General features: G+C 47.6%; 4 protein-coding genes across 4 annotated transcripts; 2 read left to right on the forward strand and 2 right to left on the reverse strand.

Annotated features, from left to right (window-relative positions):
• Positions 1–903: 903 nt before the first annotated feature.
• N7511_007692 (uncharacterized protein) lies at positions 904–1,705 on the reverse strand (the record flags this gene model as incomplete). The annotated part of the gene is made up of 4 exons (XM_057130069.1): positions 904–1,110; positions 1,181–1,306; positions 1,360–1,482; positions 1,538–1,705. The coding sequence occupies 4 exons, from the start codon at positions 1,703–1,705 to the stop codon at positions 904–906; spliced, it is 624 nt and encodes a 207-aa protein (XP_056981852.1).
• A 733-nt stretch (positions 1,706–2,438) lies between these two features.
• On the reverse strand, positions 2,439–10,283 carry N7511_007693 (uncharacterized protein; the record flags this gene model as incomplete). The annotated part of the gene is made up of 14 exons (XM_057130070.1): positions 2,439–2,707; positions 2,765–3,125; positions 3,184–3,485; positions 3,539–3,689; positions 3,744–3,914; positions 3,970–5,092; positions 5,138–5,179; positions 5,233–7,448; positions 7,507–7,951; positions 7,999–8,823; positions 8,881–9,362; positions 9,408–9,636; positions 9,690–9,865; positions 9,921–10,283. The coding sequence occupies 14 exons, from the start codon at positions 10,281–10,283 to the stop codon at positions 2,439–2,441; spliced, it is 7,155 nt and encodes a 2,384-aa protein (XP_056981853.1).
• A 1,406-nt stretch (positions 10,284–11,689) lies between these two features.
• On the forward strand, positions 11,690–13,787 carry N7511_007694 (alpha-amylase; the record flags this gene model as incomplete). Its single annotated transcript, XM_057130071.1, has 8 exons — positions 11,690–11,987; positions 12,053–12,156; positions 12,213–12,368; positions 12,417–12,525; positions 12,601–12,763; positions 12,811–12,976; positions 13,033–13,084; positions 13,144–13,787. The coding sequence occupies 8 exons, from the start codon at positions 11,690–11,692 to the stop codon at positions 13,785–13,787; spliced, it is 1,692 nt and encodes a 563-aa protein (XP_056981854.1).
• Positions 13,788–14,709: 922 nt separating this feature from the next.
• On the forward strand, positions 14,710–15,560 carry N7511_007695 (GPI anchored serine-threonine rich family protein; the record flags this gene model as incomplete). Its single annotated transcript, XM_057130072.1, has 3 exons — positions 14,710–14,969; positions 15,036–15,313; positions 15,394–15,560. 3 exons carry the CDS (start codon positions 14,710–14,712, stop codon positions 15,558–15,560), a joined length of 705 nt encoding a protein of 234 aa, XP_056981855.1.
• Positions 15,561–17,051: the final 1,491 nt, after the last annotated feature.

Consider the following 17,051-nt stretch of genomic DNA (forward strand, 5'->3'; position numbering starts at 1 on the left):
TCACAGCTCGCACAGCTCCATCGATTCATTGGCGAGCTTTGACAGGATCTTTAAATGCAACAATAAGGCAACCCGCACCAATCAATAATCGTAGGATTTAAACTCCAAGGTTAAGCTACTTATTCCGAGTCCTTGTCATTTTTCACATTTTGGTAGGTCAAATTACGATGACAAACTAGATACTCAAGAAACAAAAGTTCTGGTGCTACTAAAGAGTGTATATTATTTATCTAATGTGTTGAGATTCTTAATAAATAATGACTTTTGAAGCAAAGTGACGTTATAAAATAGCGACAAGACTTTGCTAGCATGGTTTGGTGTCTTTCAAGCATTGAGTCGTCCTTTCATCAATCTCGTTCATACTTTAGTTGTATCAGTCTTAGCTCTACAAACGATAATAGATTATTCAATTCCATAGGAAGATTATTATATCACATGTATCATCTCAAACTTCCATGGACTTCAAGCTTCATGAAATCGTTAATTTTCATCGTACAGGATCCCACACGGCAAAAGATGAGATATCTCACACTCTCAATTACCATTAATGAATACGCTTCAAAAAAGCATCGTCTGCCTGCGTTATTGTGTTGCTAGTCTTCGTGACTGAATTGTCTAGCAGTGGAACACAAGATCTAGAGTTGGCCTTGCGGTGAATTGATAGCTTTACTGTGGAAGGATAATTATGCAAAACGAACGTAGACACGTCAGCGCAGAACCTAAGGAAACATTATGTCATGCCTTGGTCATGATAGGTAATGGACGTGACAGAGAGTCTATGCACAAGTTCGGCCCAATAAGTAGCCCATGGGCAAAGTGTGCCCGCCCCTCAGCCGGATCTACCAGTGGCCATGCACCCAAGTATGAGGCCAGGTGGTACTCAAAGATAGACATGGGGTGAAATTAGAAAGAACCGCGTTTCATACGTCGGGAGTGAAGGGAGCTGTTGCTGTGGGCTTGGTACAAAGCCTGATTGCCATTGGTAGAGCCGAGATCAAATGCCCAGACAGCCTGGAAACAATGTGTATCCACCTGGGCCTTCTGGTTATTGGCCTGGGTATTGTACGAGCTGTTGGCTGGGAAGAGACCGATGATATTGTAGAAGTAAGCCTTGCGAGGTGTCAGCGACTTATCGGCAATATACTAAAGCCTCAAGAAAAAATTCGATTGTGAAACTTACGTCAACGGCACTCTGCAAGATGCGAACTTCTGAAGGAATTGTGTTCTTTGTTGCTTGGTTGATGGATTTAAAATGAGCTGCGCTGCTCGAGAAGGCGTCCATAAGTTCGAGGATGGATTGAACGAACTAGCGCCATTAAGCATAAACTACAAACATCCTGTTTTGTGTTATTAACCTACATTTGAGTAGCCCTCGTAGACGTCCTGCTGCTCCGCCTGACCGGTAATGATAGGCGTGTTCATAAGGAATTTGATATCAGTTAGCACCACAGTGACCATTGTGTCCATCTCAAAGTAAATATCCTGAATCGTATGATGAGCTATTATTCATGCACCTTGACAGAGTCTCTCCACTTACCGGAATTGGACCAGCGTCCGCAGTGGAATTTACTTCCAATACAAGTTGCTTAACAGCGAATCCTTGCTGTGCTAGTTCATTTAGAGAGTTGGCGATTTCATCTGATGTCGAAGCAGCGAGTGCCCAGCGCGTGCCAAGGCACAGGGCCACGATAAACGAGACAATCATTTGATACATTGTATGGAAATGAGTGACTGGGAATTATACGGTGAAAACAACGGGTAAAAATAGAATAAAAGAATGGATTAGTGTCGTATTATCTTGAAAAGAGTGGCAAGAATATGGACACGAGCAGAGACAATTTGCAAAGAAAATCAGCACTGTCCTGACAATATATAACCTCTCACTGGGAATAGGGCTCGGAGTAATCAGTTCCCCTGACTAGGCCTGAAACGGACGTCCAACACGATGACAGGTACTAATTAGGCTAGACCATGTAGCCCTAGTCCTATCTTGGCGCAGGCTGTCACGTTCCAGATTGTTAATTTCTCCGATCCAGACGCGCCCCCGCTTAGCAGAAAGTTCAATGGAATCGGAGATTGTCATTGCTCAAATCTGAAGGGAACCTGCTTGGAGCTAACCATGAATGAGTTTGATTTGGGCCTGAGAGAACCGCTACCTAATCGGAATCATATACCTAGGTAACATGAACACGAAATTGAGTTTGGACACGCAAAGTAGACAGTTTGTAAACCAGGAGTCTGTTTATACACTAATACACTATATACAAATCGAAAACATGGGGGGATCTTCACAAAGTCTATCGCACCCCAGTCAATGCAACCCAATATACTATTATTAATTCTTCAATGATAATGCAAGCGCCACACAATGTTGGGTGGATGAAAAAACGGAATTAAGAAGAAACGAAAAGAAACGCCAGTAAAGATCGAAATAGCGATCAAGGTTTCGCGAGTTGTTCCTTGCGATAAAAGAAGATGCAGAGCACGTTGATGGATAGCATGAAAAGAAGGCAAACCCAAAAGTCTGCCTTTTCCAAACCGGCTGCGATACCAGCGGAGAAATCAGGGAAGACATTACCAGGGCCCAATTTATCCGGTGCTGTCGCGCGGGCCAGGATAGTCGCAATTGAGCCGACTACCTGCGCAGCTAGAAGTGTGAAAGTGACATGGAATCGAGTCATCGTGTGGAGAAGAATCATTCCAAAGCCTATATTGCCATGAGTCAGTTTCTGTCACGCTTGATAAGCTGCACGAAGATACGTACCGACACCTTGAAGTGAATCCAAAACTCCTAACCAGAGCCAAAGTGCTCTGCCGAGGAGTGCTCCGGCTACGGGACCACCGGCCCAAGGGATGTACGTGGCTATGTTGGAGGTTGCCCATAGGATCTGGGCCCATCTAGGAGCACCAAGACCGACGGCAAAGATGGGGATGAACCAGGCGTGTCTCTTGGAAAAGACGTGGAAGACCCATAGAGCTGCCGCCCAGACAATGATGAAAAAGAAGAGGACGAGAAGCACGATTTGCCACACCGATGCATGCTTGCTGGACCAGAGATAAAGCCAGTTTCGCCCGTAAGGTGCTGACAACCAGTAGTTGGAAATGAACACCATGTAGAAGAACCACTGCAAAATGCGATGTCAGAATGAAAATCATCGTGAAGGAGAACTGGGGGAGACATACAAGAATGATGCGACGGCGGAAGAGCGATAGGTAGAATGTCGGCACTTGACCTGGTGCTTGCCTGTAGTATGAAGGAAGTCCGAAGAAGACCACGGCACCCAATAGCCACAAAAGACAAGCAAGTCCAAGTCCAATCCCGAGCAAAGCGCCTGGGTTGGTCATGGCAAGGCCATACTGCGTGCTACCCTTTTGATTGACAGCTGCCATCCAGCTACCCCAGTACCAAAGGAAACTGATGAATAACTGCTGAGTGCCTTGGATGATAGTGGCTCGGTAAATCCAAGACTTCAGAGGCGCTCCACCTGAACAAGACAGTCAGAATGTCCTCATACGGTTTGAAAGAAGTTTTACATACCTTCATCTCCAAAGTTGAGGGCAAAGAAAATCGAACCACTCGAGGATGCAAAAGAGTATAGGCCGGTTCCCACGTTTTGGATCCATGTTCTAGTCACGCTGTCGTCAATATAGCCGGCAAGACCGACAAATAGGAAGGCAACTCCGTATATCTGCGGATAGTTAGCTTGCGATTTCGTACGTCAGACAGAAAAACGTGATCGTACAAAGAATGGCGTCGTCAACACATAAACCGAAGGAACTAGACGGAAGACCATCCACCATACGATAGAAGACGCAAGATAAATAGATGCCAGGATGTATAGCTTTTCGGCTGTCTCTCCAACCTCGCCGTTCAGAAGTGTGATCTGATACGAGTTCAAGGCGAGAATTTGGCCCTAAAATAATGTTGTCAATGTCTGACTAAAAGATTTGGGTAGGGTTCCAACTCACGATAGCAAGGAAGAGGGAGTATACAGGCCAATCACCCAGCTTCATTAACATGAAACGCTTCAAACCCGTGGGAGGCACATAGTTATTTGGGAGAAGGAATTGCCCGGCATTCGGGTCCGGACCCGGCGGGCTCTCTGCTCGACCAGTTTCACGAACCTTGATGCGAAAGACAGATGGAGCAGGTGACGGCAAGGGGGACTTGCCCAGTTTCACATCACGGTAGCGATTGAACCAGTCTTTTTGACTCTTTTCGAGATAATCCTCGATGCAGAGCTGGTCCTCCGAGTTTTTACCATTCAGATCCGCAAGCTTGTGTTGGAACTTGTCCGCGTACTCGTTGTTTGAATCGGTGAAGAAAGGATCAACCTTCTGCAGGTTGTAGTCTTGTTTCTCCTTTACTATATCATCGACACTGATCAGACTCATCATGGATGACCTTGCGTCTCTTCGGCCCAACAGACCATCTTCTGCGAGGGCATTATGGACCGGTGTGCTGGCGCCAGATCGAGCGAAATAAAAGTTGGGCGTCCCAAGTGGCGATGGACGAACACTGCCATCATCTTGGATTGCCCCAGTAGAAATTGGCTCGAGATCTTCTCGGTCGTTCACCGCAGAGTATACGATGCGTGAATCTGCGACAGGTTCGGAGGACAAGTGCTTTCGTCTCGGGTCGGTATCCGAGTCGGGGTCGTTGTCGGACATATTGATGTTGAAATACGGATTTGTCGGCGAGGGAACCTGATCATACCCTGGCCGAGGCACGGAAAGCCTCATATCGGACAACATTGGCCTACTCGGCGGGGCAGACCCAGTGGAGCTGCGCGATCGGCTCTGTTCGCGGCTGTTGTCTGAACTCGGCGAGACTTTGCGAACGCTTTCTGGGACAAGGGTGCTACCATGTGAGAACCTCCATGAACTGCGATCGCTGCGTTTAGAGTATTTGGTGTGCTTCTCGATTGATGTGGCTTGTAGGATGTCCAGATCCTCAACCCATTGCGCTACGGGGAACCGCTGCTTGCTGGATCGTGCTCGCATGAGCGCTCGAGTCTCCTGGGACGACTTCAAAGCATCGTTGATTGCCATCTTGAACTGCTGGATCAGATGTTTGGTTGTCATAGACTCGCTGGAAAGGGTTAGTTTGAACATATCGTGAGACAAGGAAACTCACATTGTGAACCACCATCCTGGCATCTGTCCAAGGCCACCGACACTAAAGAAATATAGGTTAGTAATAGTGGTAAACTCAAGTCTGGTCGTTCTTACCGTGATCCCACGCCCAAGGCTCCTTTCCGTCCAAATTCGACAGCCACCAGACCAAACGGCTCATCACGCGAAGGAATCAAAGCAAATTCAGCGCCACTGAAGATGAAGGGCGGCAATGCAGTGAACTCTGGCTTGGAATAGACCCGTCCAGGGTAAAGCTCAACAAGTCGATTCAATTTCAACGCGGCAAACCTTCCGTGGAGATCAATTACTGGGCCGATACACATCAACTGGACCTCTGGGTGAGCGTCCATGACAGATGGGAAAATGTCTGCAATCAGATCGACACCTTTTTGCATGGACCAACGACCAACGAACACAAACAACTGGGCCTCTGGGTCCACTTTAAGCCCTGCCCATTCTTGTGCTTGCTTCTTCAGTGCGGCACGACTGGCTTCAAACTCCATATCGATGACAACGTCCTCGAGGCTGTTGTTTGCGTTTTGGTCCCAGTCGGCGATGTCTGATGGATCAGGGTTCGGTAGTGCTTCAATGTTCTTCAGACCCCAGAAAATGGGATATCTAGCGTACGACCTCTTGCCATATTTCTTGGAGACGCCGACAGCACCGAAGCCGTTTTGGTGAATTTTCAGATAGTTTGCAGCGCCATGAAGAAGGTTGAACACTTCGCCAAATTGCACGTACTTTTTCACCAATGCATGATCAAGGTTATAGACACTGCAAACTTCTTGACTTTGCTTCAAGGTTTTCATTGGCCAGAGTCCTTGGAATTCAGCATTATGCAGAGATAGGCAGCATGGAATCGTGCGAGGTAAGAGGTAGAGAGGAGCAGCGGCGCCATGGTAGTCATTGATGTGATAGAGGTCGATAGCCGGGAATCTCCTAATTGCTTCGGCAATACATTGATTCCAACTAGAATAGAATATAGCCGAGTTCAAGTCATCCATGCGGGCAGGGTAGGGCTCTGATTTGGTCTGAGCCCGGAACACAGGCGCGTCCAACAAGACGTAGGTGATGTTGTGCAGCCGGTGATACTGGACATCAACTTGGTATTGATTTCCCAGAACGGTGATCACCATCGGTTCTTGGGGATCGTCCTTGGGGTAATCGACGCCTCCAACACAAGGGACGACCCAAATGAGATCGTGCTGGGTCAGGTGTTTCCCGACAAGCTGGGCCATTACACCAAGCCCACCAATTTTGATCTTGATGGCCCAATCTTCGATATCGTATTCCATTGTTGCAATCAGCACAGTTCGTCGGTGGGTGTTCACCGTGGCACCAACAACGCCTCCACCCTCAGATGGAAACGGACCCACATTGGATAAAGCAAGACCAGAATTGGATTCTCTGTCATTGGATCGATGGGCAACCTTGTTAAAGACGCCCACAAGGGGAGCGAAACTCGATCTTTTCTCCGTGACACCGATTTGGTTGAACTTCACCTGGTAGAACGCCTTCAGGTAAACAAACACCGCACTGAATGCGGTAGTAACAGGCACAATTGCTAGAATGATGAAGATGGCCAGCTGTACCCATCTTGATCCTGTGGGTGTAGCGTAAACCTTGAGATCACCGTCACCAACTGACAGCTTGAAGGCAAGATAGGGCGAAGGAGGTGGGATGGTGACGTTGAAAACATTGCTAAGGAGAGTGACTGGAGGAACTTGATCCAGAACATTGTCTCCATCGATGTCCCCAAACACCTGTGTTTGATCAGGCAGGCCGTCTTCGTTTAACCCCCAGGCGTTGAATGCAACCTGCACAGGCCATTCGCCCATGAAGTGGATTTCCCACAGACCAGTGTCGTTGCTTAGAGTCATTTTGTTGGAATATCCAGCGTCATACCCGAACTGGTTAAACTCGCCTTCGATGAAAAGATTGGGGAAACGACGTGGGGGTTTGTACGCCCATTGTGTGTCTCCATGCTGCCAATGAGCACTACTTCCGGTCAACTTGCTCCAGTATTGGGCAAGGATATGTTCTCCTTCCCACGCCTGTTTTGTAGTGCCGCTCCAGCTTTTGCCGGGGATGGACGTATTGAAACCGCTGTATGTCATCCAGGCACTGAATGTAGCACCAAAATCCAGCGAGTAGCGCCACATGTCTGCACCAGGAGCTTGTGGCATGACTGATAAGGGATTAGTCTCGGACGATGGATTATCGAACAGCAGAGTTCTGCTGTAGTTGGCCAAGCGTGGCCAAACCATCGGATTGTTTATCTCTCCGATACGGAATAGAAAGTGGTCGACGGACTACCCAACTCAGTTAGTATTGTGACGTTGATGACGTTGGGGCGAGGAAAATACTTACACCTGTGAACTGAGTTCTATCGGCTGTCGTCACGTTGTTAAGCGTGACTTGGTGAACTCCTGGAAAGACATTACCCAAATCCACCTCATACCTGAAAACGCTAGTAAATGCCCCAGGCCATGTCACGATTTCAGTTTCTTCGATTGAAGTACAAGAAACCGACGTTGTGTCAAATTCCGGGCTTTGGTTGTCAAGCGTTTTGGAGGTGGTTGTCAGCGAGTTTGTGATATCGCTGCAGTCCATCTCCTGAGAAAATTCGAAGCCGATTCGAATCGTCTCCCCACTTGTTCCCTGAGGCAAAAGTCGAGCATCATGCCCAGGAGAGAAGCTTGTCACATATGGGGAAGGCTGCACGAATTTATCCTTCGGGACAAAGGCTTTGAAGCCCCACGCCGGAATCGTAAGTTTGGGATAACACCCATTGGGAACTTTAGACCCTTCAAATCTACTCGTTGTCAGCAACAGAAATCGAGTCTGGACTGGCAATCATACCCAAGCGAAGTCGAGCTATTCACCAGAGTCAATTCCTCGAACGGTGGAAAGAGGTTTTTGACACTTGTTCCCGCGGGAAATGGTGAGATCAAAGCATCCTTGCTGCTGCAGTTGAAATCGTGCTCGACTGTTTTGTTGTCATTGGAATATACCAGCCAGACGCTCTGATTTCCCTGGCCTTGACCATCGAAGTTCTGTTCATCCACAAAACGGGATCTCATAACACTCCACATGCCAGTCTCGGTCGGTGTTCCATTACTGCCTGGAAGGTAGATGTCAAACGTCTGGCTTGACAATTGCTGGAGGTACCAGCCATCGTTCAAAGCAGGATAGTTTTCACGCATCTCGAACATCATCTTAATGAGACCTCGCACCGGGTGAGAAGGATCGCGATGATCAAGACTGACGTTGTCATCTTCGCATCCGGTCAGGGAGCGTTCGAGCGGGAAATCCACGTATTTCGATGACCCCAGCTTGTAACATCCGTGCATCTGCCATGCTTGGGCAGATGACATAGGTCCACGACCGAACACGTAGTTGTCGGCCTGGTTATCCAATACGTAGAAATCCTGTTCCTCGCCCCAGGAAAGAATGGGGATCCCAGGCATGATCAACGAAGCAACGTACAGACCTAAGTTCTGCTTGTGGGTCCCGTTTTTGATTCCTGGCCACCTGAAGACATCCTGGTTGGTGACACCAAACAAGTGACGAGGGTCGAAAACACCGGTATTTGTGTTGATCATATCGTTAGTCGCCACGAGATCGTTCCAGCTCTCCACAAAGTTGACTGGCGGGTCGCCTTCGGCAGTGTAAGTACCGTCGAGACTAAACAAGACGATGTTAGTACCACCAAACTGAAAGTGCTGAGGGGAAGAAATTTACCCCAAAAACCGACTTAGACCGCGGTATAACGAGTAGTGGAACGCTGCCCCGTCTAACGCGGATCTCTCCGGGGGTCTCAAGAACAGATCCTCCTCTGACTTGTGCGTCTTGTTCGTCATCAGGAATGCTTCCGTTAGATTAGATTTGGTTTGGTTTGTCTGTTGACCGCGACCAATATAAAGCGAGCCAAAGGAGTTTCCAGCCACAATCTCTCCAGGAATGTAAAAGTTATCCTTTCCAACCTGCTTTGCGCAATCTCGCATATGCTCGGACCATTCTCCAAGAGAGTCAAGGGTTACCTGTAGGGCTTTGTCGACACGGAATCCGTCGATATCAAGCATGGTGATGGTCAAACACGAGAAGTGTTTGATTTTGGCAAGCACGTCTGGCCGCCATCCACGTAGACGATCCTGCACAAATGCGAATTTGGCAATCTGACCTTCCCATTCGGTGTAATTTCCAAAGGCGGCAACTTCTCCGTACTGTAGAGGTCAGTCATGTTCAACATCAAAAGAAATCAATGTTACCTGATCAAATTCACTGTTTCGACATGAAGGACCAAGGGTTGTGGTGGTCAAACCGGTTCCGTCATCATCCCAGAATCGAGGAAAGTCCCAAAGGCATTCACTCTCAACTTCGTTTCCAGGTTGGAAGTCCCAGTACCGGCGGTCGTACTTCCATACATAGTCGTATTCGTTAGGATTGATTGGCGCAGACTTGTTCAAGAAACCCTGAAACCCAATAAGATCGCCCATTCTATTCACAATCAGCAAATTAAATCACAGGTTGCGCTGATGGATATCACATACGTTGCGAATGTATTATCAAAAAGAACATAGATGCCACGTCGATGCGCCTCGGATATCATTGTGCGCCAATCCTCGATCGTACCAAAGTGATGATCTAGCAGAGTCAGGTCCAGTGGCGAGTAGCCATCTGCAGCCCACGGGAAGTTGATATACGGAGTTCCAGCGAGATAAACGCCCTGGATATTGTCAGTATATTCTTCGGTCCTAGTCTTCCTGAAGCAAAGGACGCACCTTTATTCCCATTCCCTGGAGATAATCAAATGTATCAACCAGCCCGAGAACGTCGCCGCCATGGCGGAACTCGTTGGAGGTCAAGATATGTTCCCATTGTGTGCCATTCGCATTGTCGTTACTTGGATCACCATTCACAAACTTGTCGAGGAATATTGTGTAAAAGGGGAATCGCCAGTTTTCCGGGGAGGGGTTGTACGTGTGGTCATCCCACCGACCCGAGTAGTCGAGGGGATGTGTCGCGGTCTGGTTTTGATTGAGATTCCAGTCTGCTTCCTCTGGAAGATATGGCAGGGATTGTACAATGGGTATAGATATGGCCACAATAGCAAGATAATGAGTGATGGGAGTGAGAAACTTCATTCCGCACAGTAAATGCCACTACAGTGACCTTCACAGAAGACGGTGTTGGAGCCTCGACTGCAGAAAGACAACCACAGAGTGCATGCCAGGAAGAAAGTGATAACTCATAGAAACAGAGACACTGAAAGATTCATAGAGTTCAGCTGCGCCAGAGAAGCATGTGAAAAAGAATGAAAGCTCCGGATCTGCCCAGGTCAATGCAATAATTGATTCTGAGTGCAAGAATACCAATGACTGTTTTGTAAATCAGCATTGACGCAGGCATCAGGCGAACCGCTGGAGACCCGAGCCAGCCTTGCTGTACAGCCTCACTCCACACCACATAATCCCCAAGCGGTTGAGCATTTCTAATCTGGGATGATGGATCTCACGGTGTAAGACACCGTATTTGATGCGCGCATTGATCGAGCATCTAGAACAGGTTCCAGGCCCCAGCCGGATCATGTCTCATACGGAGGCAATCTGACATGCATCAGTATAGAAGTATAGGATGTTCGGATATAGTAGCGGTCCCAGACGAGTCAATCATCGATCATAAAGTGTAAATCCTGCTAGATCGGGTATCCCGCCTTATGGAATAGAGTACACGTCATACCCGATATATAACCGACCTATGAAAAAGGAGTAAGAGGTGGGTTATCATGATAAGGATGTGGCTTATGGTTGCGAGTTGTTCCTGACTCGTATTGCCTTTTGCTTTTGTCCACGGCCACTCCGGCGTTGCTGCAAGGGCTGCAAGGTGTAACTGATCGGCAATTCATGCACTTTATGCGTTGACTTGGCATGGCTGAACTCAATAGTTTGTGAAAAAGCGAAAAGGAAAAATCCAATAGTTAGCGGGGGGGGCGCCGAGAATGCCGAAAGGGTCCTTATCTCAACCCCAGTCCTATAGAGACCATCCAGACCCACATGGAAAAAGAAGGGCCAAAAAGCCCAGCTGTCATATTGGGATCTCCGTGTGGACCCGATCACGATATCTGGAAGAAGTACTTATCACGCAAGGATTGCTGCATCGGTTCACGATATCGGGCTGGATTGCCATGCGGCTCTCCCGAGGCCAGCACACCAAATGTAAGGACAATGATCGTCAACTAGGCCGAGCCCTAAGACCAGTCGACTCGCTGGTGAACCCACTAGGATGCTGGCGCGATGTTCTGCCCACTCAGCCCAGCCCGCCCAGCCATGCCCAGTCATGTCGTGGGATGAGTGGTTCGAGGCTATCGGGCTGCCGATCGGGCCGAAGAGATGACACATCATTCCTGACGGTATTTGACGTATTACGAATACGATACAGTACAGGTCTGCACAGCGTAAATCAATATTGGATCATATATGACATCGTCAAATAATTCAAATAGCCTTTTCATTTTCTCCGACTCCATTACTTGATTCTCCATCGACCTGTCATGCAAACGCCACTGACCATGTGGTGGATGGTTTTGCTGGTTGCTGCCATTGAGACCGTACATGCGGCATCCCGAGACCAATGGCTCGGACGGTCAGTCTACCAAGTAGTCACCGATCGCTTTGCTCGATCAGACAATTCAACCACTGCGTTATGTGAGGCGGCGCTGGGAGAGTACTGTGGTGGGAGTCTACAGGGCATCATAAACAAGCTGGATTATATCCAGGACCTTGGGTTCGATGCGGTATGGATATCTCCAGTGCAAAGCCAGGAATCGACTCTCACGGCGGATCTTTCAGGTATGACCCTATTTTCATCGTGGAGCGTCAACGGATATAGAGAACTAATGCGTGATCGATGATAGCATACCATGGGTATTGGCCGAACGACTTGTATTCCATCAACTCCCATTTCGGCACATCCGATGACCTCAAAAAGTTGTCCACAGCGTTGCACGCGCGTGGCATGGTGAGTTGCCGGCCGCCAGCTTCATGCATGAGACTGACATGAAAAAAAACAAATAGTACTTGATGTTGGACATAGTGGTAGGCGACATGGCCTGGGCTGGAACTTCCTCCACTGTCGATTACAGCAAGTTCAATCCATTCAATGACAAGAAATACTTTCATGGCTATAAGTTACTTTCTAAGGATCCCATGAATGACACCTGTGTTTTGGATGTAAGTCGGTGATCATGTGCGCTGGGAGCATTGCTAAGCCTTCATCAGTGCTGGATGGGAGACAACACCATATCGCTTCCAGATCTACGAAATGAGGATCATGAAGTCCAGCAGATGCTGGGTACCTGGGTTTCGCAGTTGGTTTCAAATTACTCAAGTATGTCTATGCTTTTTTTATTTGTCTTTCCAATGGATGTTCTCCAGTGGAGATAATGAGGATTAACCTTTGTAGTTGATGGCTTGCGAATCGACAGCGTGTTGAACATTCCTCCCGTATTTTTCTCGAATTTCACCAGAGCAGCTGGGGTTTTCACTATGGGCGAGGGAGCCACAAGAGACGCATCTGGTTATTGTTCTCTTCAACCGGGTCTGAGCGGACTTTTGAATTATCCGCTGTGAGTAGCTCACGAAACCGAGCAGAGGGCTTATTGACAATTGCTAGGTATTATATTCTCTCGGAGGCCTTCAATACGACCAATGGAGACCTGAACAGAATTGTACAGTCCATCGACTATATCAGATCAAACTGCGAGGACGTGCTTCCCTTGGGAACATTCACATCGAATCAGGATGTTCCTCGCTTCGGGTCGTATACCTCAGACATCTCGGTAAGTTGAGTGCATAGAGTTTGGTGTCAGCATGTATTGACTTCACCCCCGATTAGCTGGCTCGAAACATTCTCACGGTCAGCATGCTCGCTGACGGTATTCCAATCCGTATGTTGCGCCCTCACAAGTGGAAACGAAACCCAGAAACGCTAATAAACATAATACAGTTTACTACGGTGAAGAACAGCACTTGTCGGGTGCATACAACCCGGTCAACCGGGAAGCCCTATGGCATACCAAATACTCGATGAAATCGAGCTCCCTACCTTCGCTGGTTCAGTCATTGAATCGCATTCGGACATATGCGAGTGGCGACGGAGAAAAGTCTGTGGTCGGCTCGGAGTCAGGAAATGACTATCTCTCGTACCTATCATTGCCAATCTACAACTCAAGCAACATCTTGGCCACACGCAAGGGATTTACCGGTAACCAGGTTGTAAGCGTGGTATCCAACTTAGGTGCCAAGCCAGCCACCAAAGCCACCACCAAAATCACGCTTGGCTCCGACGGTACGGGATTCTCATCCGGACAAAATGTGACCGAGCTTATTTCTTGCAAAACATATGTGATCGATTCAAGCGGAAACCTCAAAGTGGACCTCAGCTCGGATGGAGGGCCGCGGGTGTACTATCCTACCGAGAGTCTGAAACGGAGCTCTAATATCTGTGGAGATCACATCCACACATCAACAACCTCGTCAACCACTGCGAAGCCTTCTACCGGTGCTGGGAATTCTTTATTGGGTTTGTCGTGGGGGACGGGGACATTGATCGCCGCAGCTGCATTCACCGCGTCCTGCAATTTTATCTAATGTTCTAGACCGCCAGTTTCTCTGTTTTGGTCATGTTTTCTGTGCTCTGCTTGAGTTTTTGATGTTGTGTGTTGACGATTTTCTCGATGTTTCTTGCTTTGGGTTTACTATAGATGAGATACTCCGTATATTTAAGTTGGTTCTATTGCTTCCATATGACATCTCGTAAATCGGAACGGAACATAGGAGATTTTCTACGTCACTGAACACTTTCTTTTTGCAGCGAAATTCCGACAGTCACTTCTGACTATTGGGCACACAGCAAGAAGACGGCATACAGACCTCCTTGCTCGTGCGGTGAATGTTACCAGTCATGACCGGTATTCATGCACGGCTGTAAACAACAATACAATATACCGGCAAAAGATTTCTAAAAATGATAACCTCGATTTCCGAGCTCGGCTTGTAGATTTCGTATTTACTGTACTTCTCGCCTAGCGCTGACATGGTAGCTGCCATTGGCTAGAAGTTTAATCCTTTATTTAGCAAGGCCCACCGGTCAGAGTGTGTTTTGGAATCATGATTGGCAAGATAAGGTGCAACGCTCACTCCGATGGACCCAACATAGCCCAACAGAATAGGCTGGTTAACTGATGCAGAGGTGATCCTAGTTGTTCGTATTTGTCGTTATCCTACGTGGACACGACAATGACCCCTTGATTTCTTCGGTCTCTCCACAAGAGGCTCATCTCATTTTGGAGATCATATTCTGCTTTGGTGCAAGGCTTAGACTATCTCGTATTTTCAATGCACTGTGTCTCAGCTGAAACTATCGATTTTTTTACATACAGTAGATGTCTCAACAATCTACAGCAACTCGCAGTCTATCGACCAAATATATATAGTCTTTTCGTAGGAAACAGTGAGATATCCCATCCCCCCAACAAATTCTCTAATAATTTTATAATTCCATTCAATCGAAATGCGTTACTCATTCACCATCACCGCTCTGAGCCTCATCTCATCGGCTTGTGCAATCACCATCACCGCTCCGGCATCGGGCGCATCGTGGGATTTCTCCACTGCCAAAACCATCAAATTCACCAGCGGTTCTGGTGATCCTTCAGTAGTCAGCATCATCCTTAAAAGTCAGGATGGCTCCTTCCAGACCAAACTGGCGGATAACGTCAAGACCTCTGAGGGCGAATATACCACTCAGCCTAACCCTAGCATTTCCAACGGGTATGTATAAAATGAACGTCGGTGTATAGGTTGGAACAACACTAATACCATTCTGCTATGGCTCAGAAATGACTACGAGATCCAGATAATTGATTCCTCTGGCCAGCTCGCCGTCAGTGACAGTTTCACTGTCAAGAAGGGCGCTTCGGATGATGGTACTACATCCTCCCCTTCTTCCACTTCCTCTTCCACGTCTACTTCCATCATCACCACTACCACCACCACCACTACCACCACTACCTCTTCCTCCACTTCTTCTTCCACAACATCCAGTGCGACCACTACTCCATCAGTCACTTCCACCCTGACAACCTCGGCATCTTCAACATCCGCATCGTCGACTAGTCCTACGTCTTCCTCAGGCATGATGCAACTCCATACAATTTTACAAGGGGACTATACTAATACATCATTTTCATCACAGACTCTACCACCACTTCTGTAGCCAGGTCTTCCAGTTCTTCCGGCTCTTCATCCACCAGTGCCTCCGCGTCCCCTGTGCACTCGACTGGTGCTGCGCCGTCTCACTTGAGTGCTCCCAAGGGAGCCATGGCTCTGCTCGGTGCTGCCTGCGCGCTCTTCTACGTCTAATTCATGTCGATTCGACAGTATTGTGACTGGAGTGCGTATACAATGGCCGTTCGAAATAAGTAGATTCAAGGAAATTGTGTCATTACTTTGTTGAAATCTGTTATTATTCAAAGCTTGTGGCGGGATGGAGCGAAAGCGTTTAGATTAGAACGACATAAATTAATTTGGAGACGATGATATGCATATGCTAAATTATTGAAACCAATTCCACTAGTCCGTAGACGCTAGTCTTGTGGCCCGGGCGGTGCCTAGATCCGATTTATCTACGCAAATACCCTAAGGTAGTCCTCTTATCTATCTTACTCAGCTCTATAGACTCCTGATGCCCCGAGCTCTCCATGCTCAGCACAACTGGAGATTGGTCAAATTCGAGTGGGAATTACCAGTATGTTGCTGAAAACGCATGATCCATGATTTATTTTATCACAGATACTGTAAGAAATTGTCATGTTCGATTCCTTTCTTTTGGGTGCTGTTATTGGTTTTTTCAGGCGTAAGGGTCAAGTCGTGAGGTACGTCTTGCAGGGTTCAGGTCCAGGTCACCCAAATATATAAAGCAGTTTCAGGCTTGATGAGCTTTGTGGCAGATCGAAGAACAGGGTTGACAGGAACTGTGGTTAAAAGTTGCTCATCATCACCTTATCTTCTAGCTAAAGATGATCATCGATCCGGACGTGTCTCTCGCCTTCTGGTCTTTCATTCCGCAATAAACAGATCGTGCTGCCTCCTAGAATTAGCAATAAGCAGTAACTGAGTCAATAGCTTCAGTTTTCTGAGCCAGATCCATCTCTAACGGCAAACGCGGTGCAGTTGAAATACACTTAAACATTCATAGTCCGGCAGGAACTCATCAAATGGCTTGTGGTCCACCTAATATTTAGGCACTCTGGATCGTGAGACGAACCGCGGCGCCGCTCCGCGTTTAACCTTACTCAAAACCTTAATTTACCACTATCTAGTCTCTCCACAAGCTGCTCGTCAGGCCACTCTCATGGCTGTCGCATAGGCTCCTCTATAAGCTGTAAACCGGAAGCGCGCATCAAGCCTAGTTGAAGCTCCTTCTACGCCGTCTCACCCTATCACTGGCAGTACCACCAACCCCTCCATTGACAATAAGCGCCAGAAACGGCCTCGTTTTGATACTCAAGCTCATCGGGACAAATGCGTCACTTACACTAAAATGGGTAGTGCGTGCTTTTGTTCAAAAGATTCCAACTACATGTTGACAAAAGCAAACAACAATAGCGCATCCAGGGTCAATAACAGCGCCATTCGCGAAGCTAGTTACACGATATGCATGAATCTTCGTTTCTATCACTATTTTTTGTGACTATAATGCGTGATAAAGCGTCTAATAGGGCCATTCTCATTGCTGACCTTTACCCTACGGGTGTTTTCTCACTGGTTTTGTTAACTCGAAGGAGGTTTTAGCGGAGTAATTGTAGCAGCAAGACCCCAGGGACGTGGTCTATGTGCATAGGGGTATTGTTA

Source organism: Penicillium nucicola (assembly GCF_028828085.1).
Source record: "Penicillium nucicola strain IBT 29836 chromosome Unknown utg000008l, whole genome shotgun sequence".
Taxonomy (NCBI): domain Eukaryota; kingdom Fungi; phylum Ascomycota; class Eurotiomycetes; order Eurotiales; family Aspergillaceae; genus Penicillium; species Penicillium nucicola.